This window comes from Callithrix jacchus, chromosome 16 (genome assembly GCF_049354715.1).
Source record: "Callithrix jacchus isolate 240 chromosome 16, calJac240_pri, whole genome shotgun sequence".
Taxonomy (NCBI): Eukaryota; Metazoa; Chordata; class Mammalia; order Primates; family Cebidae; genus Callithrix; species Callithrix jacchus.
Window position 1 is genome coordinate 64,242,848 of NC_133517.1, and position 14,601 is coordinate 64,257,448.

The 14,601-nt window shown below is 46.8% G+C and overlaps 1 protein-coding gene across 4 annotated transcripts in view; it reads right to left on the reverse strand.

Annotated features, from left to right (window-relative positions):
* Positions 1–427: 427 nt before the first annotated feature.
* Positions 428–14,601, reverse strand: part of TG (thyroglobulin) — a 275,822-nt gene continuing 261,648 nt past the window's right edge. For all 4 annotated transcript variants that reach the window (XM_078353142.1, XM_035277468.3, XM_035277469.3 and 1 more), the window contains 3 exons: positions 3,478–3,612; positions 1,657–1,847; positions 428–639 (listed from right to left, as the gene is read on the reverse strand). In XM_078353142.1, the coding sequence (XP_078209268.1) occupies positions 533–639; positions 1,657–1,847; positions 3,478–3,612 (433 nt within the window). In that variant the 3' untranslated portion in view covers positions 428–532. The remainder of the gene's footprint in view (positions 640–1,656; positions 1,848–3,477; positions 3,613–14,601) is intronic.

Sequence of the window (14,601 nt, forward strand, 5' to 3'; positions counted from 1 at the left end):
TCCATCAATTCTACTTCCCCCAGGGCCTGTGCCTCTGTTTCATGCCCCATCTCCATCCTCACTGTCTTGCTTCAGAGTGCATTGCTTCTCGCTGGACCATTGCACCCGTTCCAGTCGGTCTTTTACCTCCACAACGGAACCTTCATGAGTGAGTCTTTTCGACCACTCAGGTGGGACCGTGCCACCCGGGACCCGCTCCTGATGGATCCCATTTTTGTGCTGCTTTTTACCCAACATTCTCTCCTTCTAGGCTACCAAAGTCCTCATTTGCCCAGCATGCAGCACAGGGCCTGGTGCATAACAGATGCTCATAAACATTTGTTGGATGGAAAGAGCAGCCTAGGATTCAAACCTTGGAAAGAGGATTAAGATGCAGTTGGTGTTACCCAAGAATTGCCTTGGATCCACAAATTAGAGGCAGCAATGCTTCACTGCATGCGGATACTTTATTGAAGGTAACTGGCTATTTTAGAGAAAAACATGCTCATAGCTGGCAGCCTCAGGTGGGGTGTTGGGGGCACTCAGGAGTTGGTCACTTGCTGTAGGGTTCCTGGAGACTTAGGAGGTCTTCTTTTACCCCAGATCCAGCCGTCAACTCCTCCTCTTCACTCTCTGCCAACTGCCCGCCCTTGGCTCCATCTGAAACAGGTGGGCAAGGAGGGTTGGTCCAAACCAGATTAGGACTTCTCCTCTCTGGTCCCTTCCTTTTGGCCCAAAGAGACCCCAGCCTCCAGTAGGCATTTCCTGCTAATGCCCTTTAGAGGGACATTTCCACTGAAGTGCCAGAATCATCCCCTGGCTATAAAGACATGCTAAGGGTATGATGGTACTTGGGTTCACTGTCAGCGGATAGCCACTTGGCCTTGGAAACAAAAAATACAGTTGAAAATCTAAATTATGTGCTGGACAAGATCCCTTCCCTGTTTAATGGCCCACCCCCATTTCTCTGCACCTGAAAAACTCCTGACATTCTAAACTCCATATCCCAGGCATCATCTCTCCTGGGGACCCTTCCCAGAGCCTCCAGGGAGGAGTGAGTCCTCCTTCCTCTGGGCTCCCACTCGCCCAGGCAGTTTCCATCACGGCCTCTGGAAAACTGAAGGGCATCCCTGGGTTGTGTCACTCACACCCATTATTCCAAAGCTTCCCGAGAGCACTGTGATTTCTCTCTATTCTCGGTGCCTTCATTATGATTTATTTTCTCTCCTTAACATGTCTGCAACAGGAAGAGGTAGAAATGCCCACTTTTACCCTGGTTAGAATTGCCTCTCCAAGATTTTCCACGTAGGCCTTCAAGGGCTGTGAGGATGAGGTTCCAAACACTCCCTTCTCTTCCTGTACCAGTGTTCTAGGCTGGAAGCCTTAATGCTGGTTCATCATTCGAACCCCCACAGACCTTCTCTCCTAGTCACCCCACTGCCCTCTCCCTGTGCCTCTCTTGCTTCTCCTTCCAGCCCTACATCAGATCAGGAGACCCTTGGCAATGCAGAGCTTCCCAGACCATGAACATCTCATGGGAAGGGGCTGTGCTATTGGCACTGATGACCCCTGACTTCAGTGCACATAGCACAGGTCTTGTGCAGAGAGTGCAGCAGATGCTGACATCAAGACCCAGCCCCCTCCCCTTGGCCCCTGCCTATCCCATGGCTTTGCTACCTGCAGATGCTTTCAGAGACGAGATGTACTTGGACCAGAAGGAGCAATCGGCTTTCTTCAGGCCCTGTCGATTGGGGAGCTGTGTACTGAACTCCTTGTAGTTCTCCCCGCCAGCACTGGGTACAAAGTCAGGCCAGGGGCTTGCAAAGTCAGGCACTTTCCGCGAGAACTCATAAGGGTAGTTGGGATTTCTGGGAAAATGAGAAGAAAGAAATACCCATGAGGGAAACTTGTCTTTCCCTTCATCACCTGAATCACTTCCCACTTGCCCTTGATATCTGAGGGACAATTCCGGTATCTGTAAGTGTCAGGGCTGCATATGAACCCCCGGATCTGGCTTCTGGGGTTGTGATCTTAACTACGGCACCGCAAAGCTAGGCCACTTCTGGGTGAGGAAAGGTGTTGAGATCATGACCTGGTAGCATCACCCAGGGCCTTGCGCTGCCCTCCTGTCTTTGTGAATGTTCAGGAGATCACCGTGCTCTACTCTTTCCTGATATTCTTAGATCTAGACACCTTAACTAGCCTTTGGAATGCCCTTGTTTGTCCAAGGCCTGGGCAGGAGGGTGAATCTGCAGGCCAGCTGCCCATAATGGGGACACGGCGCCTGTTCAGATACCAGCTCCTTCCCAAACTTGCTGCCCAGGCCCAAATTCCAGCATGTCCTGCGTGTAGCCCAAACACCAGCCCTGCAACCACCTGGCACTTCCCAGACAAGGCGTGTCCTCGTATCACCACTGCATTCGCGCAGACCTCCTCTCCTGGAAGTGCCTTCTTCCCCTTTGCTTACCTGAATGTTCTATTCATCCCCCAAGGCCCAGTTTAAATGTGCCATCCTCAGTGAAATATTTTCTAAAACCCCAATTAGAAGAAATGTGTTCTTCTGCTCACCTCCCAAAACAAACTGCATAAAGCTTTATTTTCTCCTGCTTTGAATTATGGTTCATTTTTATGTTTTCAGACTATTAGTAGCTGGGAACTGGGCCATGACTTTTGCATCTTTTTACCTTTCCAGGGAATCTAGCACAGTCTAGGTAATCCATGCACATTAGCCAGCAGCCAGGTGGGAATAATGACTTGGAAGCCAGTCCAATGGTGTGAATGGCCTAAGCTGGGGCTGGTGCTGAGGACCCCGGTTCATGGGCCATGGAGTGAGCATTGTGAACCGGGGAGGGGTAGAGTGGAAAAGCCTGTTATCTGATGGCAATAACAGGAAAAGGAAAGCGCAGGAATCAATTATGTAGGTGGGGACCGAGAATAAACTTAACTGGACTGGAGTAGAGGCAGGCAGGGAAGAGGAAGAGCCTCAAGGTGCATAAAGAAGGGCCCTGAGCATTTCAACTTGAGCTGAAAACCCAAGGCACTGGGATTCCCCTCTATGGAGAGAGAGTGGCTCTCCTCCAAGTGGTTTGCCTCCAGAGGACATTTGACATGTTTGGTTCTCAAAACTGGGCCGAGGTGGGCACCACTGGCATCTGGTGGGCAGCTAGAGGCCAGGGATGCTGTGAAGCATCCTACAGTGCACAGGACACAGCCACGACTTATCCAGCTCGCAATGTCCACAGCACTAAGGTTGAGAAACCCTGACTTAGAGTCATGGAATGCAGCTGGTATAATCAGCGCTTTTCTTCATGAAGATTAATGTATGCAAAAGCAGTTTTGGCTAGGAGAGGGCGATCGAGACAGGGAGCCCAGTGGCTGGTGACTGTAATACCTAGGGAGGAAAGGGTGAGTCCATCGATGTCAACTGGGCCTTTGCGTTCTGCTTGAAGGAAGGGGAGGAAGAGCACAGTAACAGAATTCTGAACAAGGCCCACTTACCCTGATCTGATGAAGTGGGAAAAGTACTGCATGATTTTCAGTGACAGGCTCTTCTCCTCCAGAGAAAACTGCCCCTCGTAGGCTGGGTAGAAGGGAAGCCCAAAGGCAAACTGAACATCCACCAGCAACTCCAGGCTGAGAAAACAGAGGAAAAGCAGCAGCAAAAGGTCAAAAAGAAGTCAACTACTCAAAAATGCAAACGAACCAAAAACCAAAAATTTCTCATCAATATTTCTTCCAAAACAAAAAGCATACAAACCAAAAGCCAACCTTCTTCCAAAACCGAGGCCTTCCCTTCTTTCCATCATGTTTAAGGGTCCTGTTCAGTGCTCAGTTTAGTAAAGATTTGGCTTGGCCTAAATTTGGTGCAGTGGCCCCTTGGGGACACATCGGTGGCATGTCTGTTGTCTGAAGTGAGACCAATGCCTAACACTTCACTCTCTAGAAATAAATGCCTGTGAGAAACTTCCCAACACGACGAGTGTTTGATCCTATTCTACTCATGATACTTAGGGTATCACTGGATACTGGTACTCTTCTAGTCACTGAAAAAGCAATCAGGAAAGTAGCTTGTATTTGAGCCCATTCTCTGCACCAGCTCTTGTGCATATACAATTCACACTCTCACAACTCTTCGAGGAGACATTTATCCCTGGAGCCCATCCCAGCACAATGGCTGGCAAATAGGAGTTGTTCAATAAATACAGGCTAGTCTGGATTGAATATCTAGGAAGCAGCATCCAGGTGAGAATGATGACTTAGAAGTCAGTCCAGTGGTGTGAATGGCGTGAGCTGGAGCTGGTGCTGAGGAGCCTGGTTCATGGGCCATGGAGTGAGCATTGTGAACCGGGGAGTGTGACGGAGTGAAGAGCCAGAAAGGATTTCACCACTGCATAGTAAAGAATTTGGCTTTGCCCAAAGAGAGGTCTGGACTTTGCCCTTGGTTTCTGGAAGGTGAGTCATACTTGTTAGGAGTAGGACAGAGGCTGGCCACACTGGATCGTAGGGTGGACATGGCCCTACCCAACAGTCTTAGGGTGGGGACTGGCCATGCCAGAAAGAACAACCATGTGATTTAGTACGGGAGCTTTAGGTCACATGGTATCAGACAACCTGTAAACTGAGAGTACTCACATGGCAATTGATCAGTCAATCAATCATGCCTATGTAATGGAACTCCAATAAAGCTTTGAATACCAATGCTGGGGTGAGCCTCAGTGCAGAGAGCAATGCGTCCTAACTCCACAGGGAGGGGACAATGGAACTTCATACTTGGAACCCTCCTGGGCTCTATGCCTCTCTTCCATTGGCCAATCTTAATCTGTGTCCTTTCCCTGTAATAAATCATTGTGGTGAGTATCATAGCTCTTAGTGAATTCTGATTCCTTCCAGTGAATTATCCAGCCTGAGAGTAGTTTGGGAAATCCCTGCATTTTCAGCTGGTATCAGAGTGGTCTTGTGTGGAGACCATGCCCACTAATTTTGTCATTGGCCCCATCTTATTGCAAAAGCCAGCCTCTAATTTTGTAGACCAGGAAAATTAGGTCTCTGGCAGTTTCCTGACTTTCCAGAGACACAGAGTAAGTGAATAGCAGAGTCAGATCAAAGCTGAGGTTTCCAGAACACATGATGCTAACAAAAAGCCTTAGGGCCTCGGGGCGCTCCCCTGCTTGGGTCCTGGCTCCTCCATCTTCAAGCTGGGTGATGTCTGACAAATTACTTGGCCTCCTTGATTTCCTACTTTCTCATCTATGAAATGGGTGTGTAACTCCTGTATCAGTCTGTTTTTGCACTGCTGTAGAGAAATACCCGAGACTGGGTAATTTATAAAGGAAAGAGGTGTAATTGACTCACAGTAACACATGGCTTGGGAGGCCTCAGGAAACTTGCCATCATGGCAGAAGGTAAAGGGGAAGCAAGCACCTTCGTCACAAAGGGGCAGGAGAAAGAAGAGAGCAGGGAAAACCATCAGATCTCATGAGAACTCACTCACTATCACTGGAACGTCCTGAAGAAAACTGCTCTCATGACCCAATCACCTCCCACTGGGTCCCTGTAATTGTAATTCTGGGGATTACATTTTGAGATGAGATTTGAGTGGGGACACAGAGCCAAGCCATGTCAACTCCCTACCTCATAGTGCTGCTGTGAAGATCAAAATAAGATGGTGTTGGAGTAGCTATTTAAAAGGGAAATAAAATGTGGTCCAGTTCTTTCTCACTTCATTGGTTCACTTCCAGAAGCAATCGACTGTCTTTATGTTCCTGGAAGCATCTCTGACCCAGCAGTTCTCATCCCTGCTGGTAGAATGGGCAGAGGTAACCAGCAGACAGATGTCCTGGGAAAGGACTAGACTGCAGTGGCTTCCAGATAGAGGCAGATTGTGTGGAAGTGAAATTCTATGAAGTGCAATGATTTGTGGATAGACAGTCTGACTAAGACTCAGAGATTCCTTGTGATTATCCAAGAGACTGGGAAAAAGGGCCCTCTAGCTCAGGGGAACACTTGAAGGGGAACGCTTCAAGTGAAGAAGGCACCTTCTTCTTGCCCCCGTTCTTCTCAGGCTGGGGACTGTGGTGACAGCAGAGGTTCAGGGGTCCTCCCTAACTCTAAGGCCTCAGGATTTGAGAGCGAGTATTCCTACTCTGGCCAGAAGATTGGTTACCAGGCATACATGTACTGGCAGAAGGATATAGAAAAACAGACATAAACTCATCACTCATATGAGATTCAGCTCTGAAACTTACAGCTTCTGTAACTTTGGGAGAAAGTCCATGCATCAGCTTCCTCTTCATAAAATACCAGATAGAATAAGCTATTGCACGTGGAAACCCTATCTAAAAGAAGTGTTTTTTTGTTTTCTTTCTTTCTTTCTTTTTTTTTTGAAACAAAGTCTTGCTCTGTCACCCAGGCTGGAGTACAGTGACGCAATCTCGGCTCACTGCAACCTCTGCCTCCCAGGTTCAAACGATTCTCCTGCCTCAGCATCCCAAGTAGTTAGGACTACAGGCACGCTCCACCACACCAGCTAATTTTTGTGTTTTTAGTAGAGATGGGGTTTCACCATGTTGGCCAGGATGGTCTCAATCTCTTGACCTAGAGATCCACCCGCCTTGGCTTCTCAAAGTGCTGGGATTACAGGCATGAACCACTGTACCTCGCCAAAAGAAGTGTTTTTACAAATGCCTGCTATTATTATGATTATGTTATTGTGTGTCAGTACTGGGCCACTGCACTGGAAGGCATCATAGAAGAAGTTGCAGCCATGTAGGACATACAGCAGGGGTAGGAAGAGGAGAATAACAGTCACCAAGTGCAGCATCTCTTTACAATTTCCTCAAGTATCCAGGGCCTTCTTAAAGAAGGAGGAAGGTTTCCTATTGATTGAGAGGGGAGCAGGAAGTAGTGAGTGTCACTGAACTTTGTAGGATCCTGGGACCCAAAGAGCTAAGTCCCTTGGGCAGTGTTTGAAGTAACTGTGAGGAGTTAAGGAAAGAGCCTCAGATTCTGCGGTGGCCAAGGTGGCCTGTTTTGCAGCCAGCACCACCCAGCATCTGCTCATGGCCCCCAATTCCAGTGCTGTGCCAGGCACTGTGGTAGATCTTGGGCAGCTGTGATCACCAACAATCAAGAGCTGCTGGAGAAGTGAATGTTACCATTCACATACTTTCCAGGTGACAGCCAAAGGCTCAGACAAAGGGACAGGCCCAAGATACGGGAGAGCCAGAGCTCAAACCCGCATCTCCCAGGCCCCAAATCCCTGGCTCTGTGTCGTCTACCTGTGCACTGGGAACTGAGGACCCCTTAAAAGTGTTTGCAATGTAAGTTATTAGGAAGAGGATCACAAAACAAAAAATACCAGGCAGAGAGAAGTTGTCATTACAATGGCAATAAAAATAATCTCTCACACAAACCCAAAGTTGATAGTTTACAAATGTTTTTCACCCTTGCTATCTCACCCATCCTGTGAATAGGTATTACTCCTTTCAACCCTGGAGGAAACTTGGGCTCAAAGAGGCCATTTTCTTACCGAGGCCCCATAACTGTTTAGTGGTGATGCCAGGACTGAAGTCAGGTCTGCAGATTTTGTGGTCTGCGGTCCCTTTGTGTCTTGCGTGGGTATTCTCGTGGCCTCATTGCCCTCTTGTTGAAGCTGTCTTGTTTCTCAATCACCACACTCCCTCTGTGGTGGCCACAGAGCAGCCAGGAGGCCCAGGGTTAACAGGGCCCCTTCATCTTTCTTCCTCCAGTGATGTCTGGCCGACTTTCTCCCCACTGGGGCTTAGTCCTCCTCCTCACAATGTGATTGAAGGTGAAACTCCTGCTTCTCAGGGGGCCCTTCTGGAAAACTGGCTCTGTTAGTTCCCCATTGCTCCCCTAAGAAATTACCACAAATCAGTGGCTTAACACAACACAAATGATTCTCTGAGAGTGTTTGGAGTTCATAAATCCAGGATGGCTGTTAGTGGACTAAAATCAAAGGGTGCATGGGCTGCTTTCCTTCTGAAAGCTCTGGGGAGAATTCTTCTCTTGACCATTCAGGTTTGCGGCAGAATTCAGTTCCTTGAGTCAGAGGATCCAGGTCCCCATTTTCTTGCTAGCTACAAACTGAGGGCCTTTCCCAGCGACTAGAGGCTGCCAATCAGAACCTTCCTTCATCCTCAGAGTGGCCACGTCCTTCTCATGCTGCATCTCTTTGGAGCACTCCCCTGCTTAGGTGACTTAATCAAGCCTACCAGGATAACCTCCCATCTCAAGGTCTTAAACCTTAATCACACCTGCTAAGTTTCTTTGCCATGGATGGTAACATATTCACAAGTGTGTAGGACTTGGACATTTTGGGGGGCATAACTGCTACCACAACAGCCTGGTCTACTATTTCCTCCAAAGAAAGCTGCATTCCAAATGTTCTAGTGAGCAGAAATAAACTTGCAAGGCCAGAGTGCTCTGTGGAAACCCCAGCTCAGTCACTGACGATTGTACAATCTTGAACAAGCTGTCTAATGTCTCTAGGCTTTGGTGTCCTCCTCTGAAAAATGGTGACACAATTATGCTTATCTCGGACACTGAACAACATTTACTAATAAGACATTTTTAATCTCTCTGACCCAGTTTCTGGCTCATATACCTATTTCCTTTCTGATTACCTAAGAGAGACATCTGGAAGCTTAAGAGTGGGGGTTCTTAACTTGTGGGGAGCTGGGGAGATTCCACTGTAGGGTTTTGGAAATCAACAAGGTCCCTAGAATTACATGTAAAACGTTGTGAAGTGTGTAGGTGCATCTTTCCTGAGAGATGTTTCATATCCTCCATCACATTCTCAAGAAAGTCACGTGCTGATAAATGTTTAATAATCAGCTGGGCGTGGTGGCTCATGACTATAATCCCAGGACTTTGGGAGGCTAAGGCAGGTGCATTGCTTGAGCTCAGGAATTCAAGACCAGCCTGGGCAACATGGCAAGACCCCATTGCTACAAAAAATATAAAAATTAGCTGGGCATGATGTCGTGTGCCTATAGTCCCAGCTACTTGGGAGGCTGAGGCAGGAAGATCACTCAAGCTCAAGAGGTTGAGGCTGCAGTGAGCCATGATTGCACCACTGTACTCCAGCCTGGGTGACAAAGTGATACCTTTTCTCAAAAAGAGAAAAAGCTTTAATCATTGACTCTCTGGTGAAAAGGAAATCCTATTTGTAGTATTTTCCAATTTTTACAATGTAAATACTCCCACCTTAGCCAATTTCAAAGTGACATCATTGAGCATGGTGCTGGGAAGCAATGTGTACCACCGGCTTTCATGAACTTACATGAGCCAGCTCAAGGCCACCACTGTCTGTGACCTTAGAAAGGCCACAGAACACTGCTTTGGGGGAAAGGCCTGGCATTCCAGCCCATCCCATCTGTTTAATTTGAGAGCCTGTTGTGTATGAGGATTTCTGCTTTGTTTTTTCCTTAGCAGAGCTGATCTCTATCAGGATGCAGGAGTTATTTTGAGCAGTTTAAGGGACATCTGGAGGAGGCACAAACAGTGGAGCCTCTGAAGAGGGGATCTGGGATTAGAGGACTAAGCCCTTAGCGAACCGGGGACTGGCTGGGGGTTCCAGGACCCTCTGGAGGAAGAAAAGGGGATTTGGACGCAGCAGCAGAAGGGGACCTGGAAGAACACGCCAGGGTCTGTAAGGTAAAGGGAGAGACTCAACTGAGTGCCCCGGTGCTCACAGACTGGGGGCAGGCAGTTCATGTGTGCTGATGTGGCTTCTTTGCTCTGTGCTGTTCTGATCACTGATAAATCAGAGGCCCAAACCTGTGTCAGCTGTGTCAGTATACGATCAGGCTGGCTGCCTTTAGCTTTCACTCGTCATCTGCTGTATTTGGTAATCTCACTGCAGTGGAACTTGCCCCTCATCTGACAGCTGCTCATCCTATGTCCAGACCAGAACTGAATCTTCTCCTTCTTGCAGGGAGAGGCAGACTTGGGGCCTGGGAAAGCTACGTGCCCAAGCTGGGCAAGCTGGGTTCGAGTCCTACTTCCACCACTGAGTCTCTGAGCCTTGGTTTTCCTGTCAGTAAAATGGGTCTGATTTTCCCCGTTCTGCCACCCATCTGGTATCAGTGGATGCTCATAGATCCAGTGGGTGTAAATGCCTTTAAAAACTATAATTTGCCATCCCAGGAAGAGTTAAAGTTGTGATGTTGATAAAGTTACATTTAACCAGACTGTGCAAAGAACTGACCGGCCACGGAGCTCTGCGGATGACTCTGTGCGTGTGTGTGCGTGCGCGTGTGCGTGAGTGTGCATGCGTCTGCGTGCATGTGTGTGCATGCACGTGTGTGCGTGTGCGTGTTTGTGTGCCCGCACGCGCACACGCTTTGTGTTTCAGTTTTCGGATTTGAATACCGTCCCGTGAGGACTGTGGCAAATTAGAAAAGGAGTGTCGGGACTGAGACCCTCCTCCGCCCACGGTTGCTGAATGCCTGCTGTGTGCCATTCTCTGGATAGATGCTGAGGCTCAAAAGGTGGCTATTCTGCTAAGGAGCTCACATTCTAACAGGAAAGTGAGATAAACCACTGCTTTTCAAAAATAAAATGTTGTGAGTTGTATGATAGGTAGGTAGGTATCTATCAAGTGACATAATTATTTACCAAGTATCATAAGAAGAGAGAGAAATGAAATACTGCTTATTCCAGGCAAGAAAGTGGAGAGGAGTTTATGGACACGAGAGAGAGGAAGCCGCGGTGGACCTGTGTCTGGGCGGATGAGTAGGGTGGGTGATTGGAGGAGGTGAGGAAGGGCACACAGGTGGCGACTCAGCACTTGCGCTGTCATGGAGTGGGTTCTGTGCTCCGTATGAAGCAAGGAATGACAAGGGGTGTGACTGAGCACAAGGAGAGCGAGGGCAGGTGGGGGCTGGCACGTGCGGCAGGAAACGGTCCTCAGGGTGCTGGGTCTCACAGGTCCTGCTGAGAAGCACAATTGGAACTTTTCTAGTCCAGAAGAATCCAAAGTCTGAACACCACTAAATTACATGCTTGTTAAGGTCTACTGGGCTCTAGTTCTTTGAAAGGTATGACAGCCTAGACCAGAAGAATTGAGGATCGTGTTTTAAACGGGCTGGGAACCCTAGAAGTTTCTTAGCAAATGAGTTGTCAGTTGCATTTCTTTTAGAAGGATGACTAGAGGTGTGTGGAAAAAAAAAGGCTAGAACTGAGAAATCCTAGCGTCACTGCAACTGCCCAGGAAAGACGGAACCTTGTCACATAATGTTCCCAAGCTTACCTGTCAGCCACGATGCTCATCATTAATCCTGCTGGTGCTGCTGAGGACCTGCAGGGAGGCTGAGCTTGCATCCCAGCGAACCAAAAGCCACATTGCAGAGATTATCCATTGCACAAATTCCTGACCTGAGCTGGGCTTCCAGGATCAGCAGCCATAATCCACGATGGTTTGGGCTTACCAGGGAACAGGATGATGGAGGCGGTGTCTCCAAAGAGATGTACCTGACAGTGCATTCAGCTGGGGAGGTCGGCTAAGCTTGGGTTCCCCTTATAATGAAGTGAGGGTGTGAGGGGGATCTTTCTTGACAGAAGTAAGACACTGTTTTGCATGGCAGAAGCTATGATGCTGATAATGCTGTGAAGGGGCTTGTGCTGGAGAAAAGGCCCATTGCATTCCAGCCCATCTGAATGGACTAATTTGAGAGCCTGTGCTTGCAGGGATTTCAGGCCCTGCTGTTCTGTTCTGTCTGCAGGAAGTCTGTTGACCTCATCCTCATAAAATATACTCCCTTTCTTATCCTCAGCCAGCATCTCTTGATAGCTTTCTCCAAAGGAAATTAGGGAACAGGGAGGAATGAAAGTCCCTTTGCTTCACAGGCTTTTTTTTTTTTCTATGAGAAGTGGTGGAAGTGTTAAATAACTTATGATTAGAAGCTTATAAATATGCCCCTTGTTGGGCAAATCTAATATGCAAAAGCTCAGATTCTGCCTATGAATTAATCAAGAATTATTTGCTTTACAAATGGCTTGCATTTTACAAGAGAATTTGCTATGTATGTAACCCTTTAATATAAACTCCCTAATGCACGCTAAATAGTGCAGTCCTACCCCCAGCCCCAAAGGAGATACCCGTAGCAGTTCCCTAACTTTCTAAAGCTCAGCAGAGCTGTATGATATATTGTTTCACAGTAGAGTCAAAGTTTTCAACTAACCTGCTAGATTAACCTGAAAATTTTATTCTCTCTATAAAGTATGATAACTGTTGCCCAGAAAAAAATAAACTTTCCAAGCCCCAAACTTTCATTCTAACTGTGCTGTGTGTTTACCAAGACCCAACTGTCCAAGTCACTGTGATTTGATATTTAATTGAATGTACTGAATACCATGCAGATACTCCACTTCATGGACCCCAGACTGTAAATCATAAATCATGTACTATGCTTATGGTTTTGCAAGAAATGTAAAGGCAGAATTCCAAACAACATTTTCCAGCTTAACCCACTGAGCCTGCAGCTAAAGAATGGCCAGGGGATGCAGATTTACATGTTTAAAGTTAAAATAAAATGTTTAAGGCATCACACCTACCTTATTCATTTTTCACAAGTTCTCTTTTTCATTGAGTTTTCTGACTAACTGACCACCACATTGGATAATGAGGTTGATATTCTACACTCTATTATTTTTTAAAAAGACATTTGATGTTTCAGTGAGTTGTTCTGGATATGACTGAAAAGACCACTGTTCATTACATACATTTTCTTAAAAATCTGCAATGCCTTCTCAACACACTCAGATAAAATACTATGTCTCCACTAGCCACAGCTTACAAACTCCTATGTGAATTACAAGACCCATTTTTTCCCATGTACCTTCCACCACTTTCCTCCTCCTCAACAGACTCCAATTCAAGTGCCACAATTCAAGTGTCATAGCTCACACTCAGCCCCATGATGAAATTCTATTCATCATGATGGAAACTACGAACTCCAAAGCTGGCCCAGACCCCAGGCGTCTTAAGACGAGAGGATTTCACATCTTCTCTGAAGTGGCTACAGCTCCTCATGCAATGTCTGGTAGCAGAAACCACTCCAGTGGTGGTTACTTTCTTTCTAGGATCTGTTGAGCTCCAATTTGGATCCTTCCCGCATAATACACGAAGCAGCATTAGTAATGCTCCAGCTCCCTGGCCTTCTTCTTTATCCTCAAATATGCCAAGCTTTTTCCCACCTTAGGGCCTTGGCCTTTGATGATCCTTCTTTTGGGATTTCTCACTTCTACTTGAGGATCACATACCTTCTCATTTCTCAGTTCTCAGCTCCAATGTCACCTTTACAGAAAGTTCTTTTCTTACTGCTGACCATGGCACCCTAGTGGACCTCCTTCCTAGTGCTGTTACCTGAACACATGCTGCATATTGATGTGTGTATTGTCTATTTTTTTTTTTTTTTGAGAATTTCACTCTTGTCACCCAGGCTGAAGTGCAATGGTGCGATCTAGGTTCACCACAACCTCCATCTCTGGGGTTCAAGGGATTCTCTTGCCTCAGCCTCCTGAGTAGCTGGGATTACAAACAGGAACCACCATGCCCGGCTAATTTTGTATTTTTAGTAGAGACAGGGTTTCTCCATGTTGGTCAGGCTGATCTGGAACTCCTGACCTCAGGTGATCTGCCCGCCTCAGCCTCGCAAAGAGTTGGGATTACAGGCATGAGCCATTGCACCCGGCCATCTGTTCTTCCTACACTATTCCTAGATACCCATCAGCCCTACCTGCAACTACAGTCTTAGTCCTAAGAAAGCAGATCTTCTCTGCCTTGCAGGTTTCTTATCTCTAGTTCCTGGAAAGGGATCTGCAGCATTGAAGGCATTAGGTAAATATCTGTCAAATCAACACTGAAGAAAATACACAGTGCAAACCCTATTATGTCAAGGAGTTGGAGTGAGCAGTTTCAGAAAATGATTTATTTTCATCTACACAGGGAAATAATTCCACAGGATGTAGCCAGACTGATGGATCCAGTTCAATAATCTATCCACTTAATATTTTCTTTGGTGTGTTAATTCCAACAAACTTGCCAAGACAGTCAACTAAAAAGATAATGTTTTGAACCTGGAATGTTTTAACAGGCCTTTAGCCTCTGGAATGCACAGTAATGTCTAGAATGTGAATGGAGTGGTGTACAAATGCCTGGAGTCTAGAATTTACAGCTTTGTTTTCCAGGGCTGAGACAACTTGTAAAGAACATTACTGCTTCTTTAGTCATTTTCAAATGTTTTGTTTTGTTTTGTTTTTCTCTCTCTCAGAGCCTTAGTTTTACTAAAAGAAAAATAACCCTATCTACCTAACACTGAACATCTGCAATGAGCCAGGTGTTTAATATACACTATCTTGAATATCCATACTCTAAAGTAGCTACAGCTATACCTCTTTTATAGGTGAGGAAATTGAGGTAAAGGGGTTTGTTTAAATGCAAACAGCTCATAAATGGTAGATATGAGATTAAAACTCTAGTGGGTTTACTCTCAAAGGATGTGCTGTTTCACTGTACTGGGCTGCCTCTGCCAAAATGAAAGACCAGTCCAAAATCCTGAGTAGACAGTTAATCCCAAGAGCCATACCTCAGCCCCC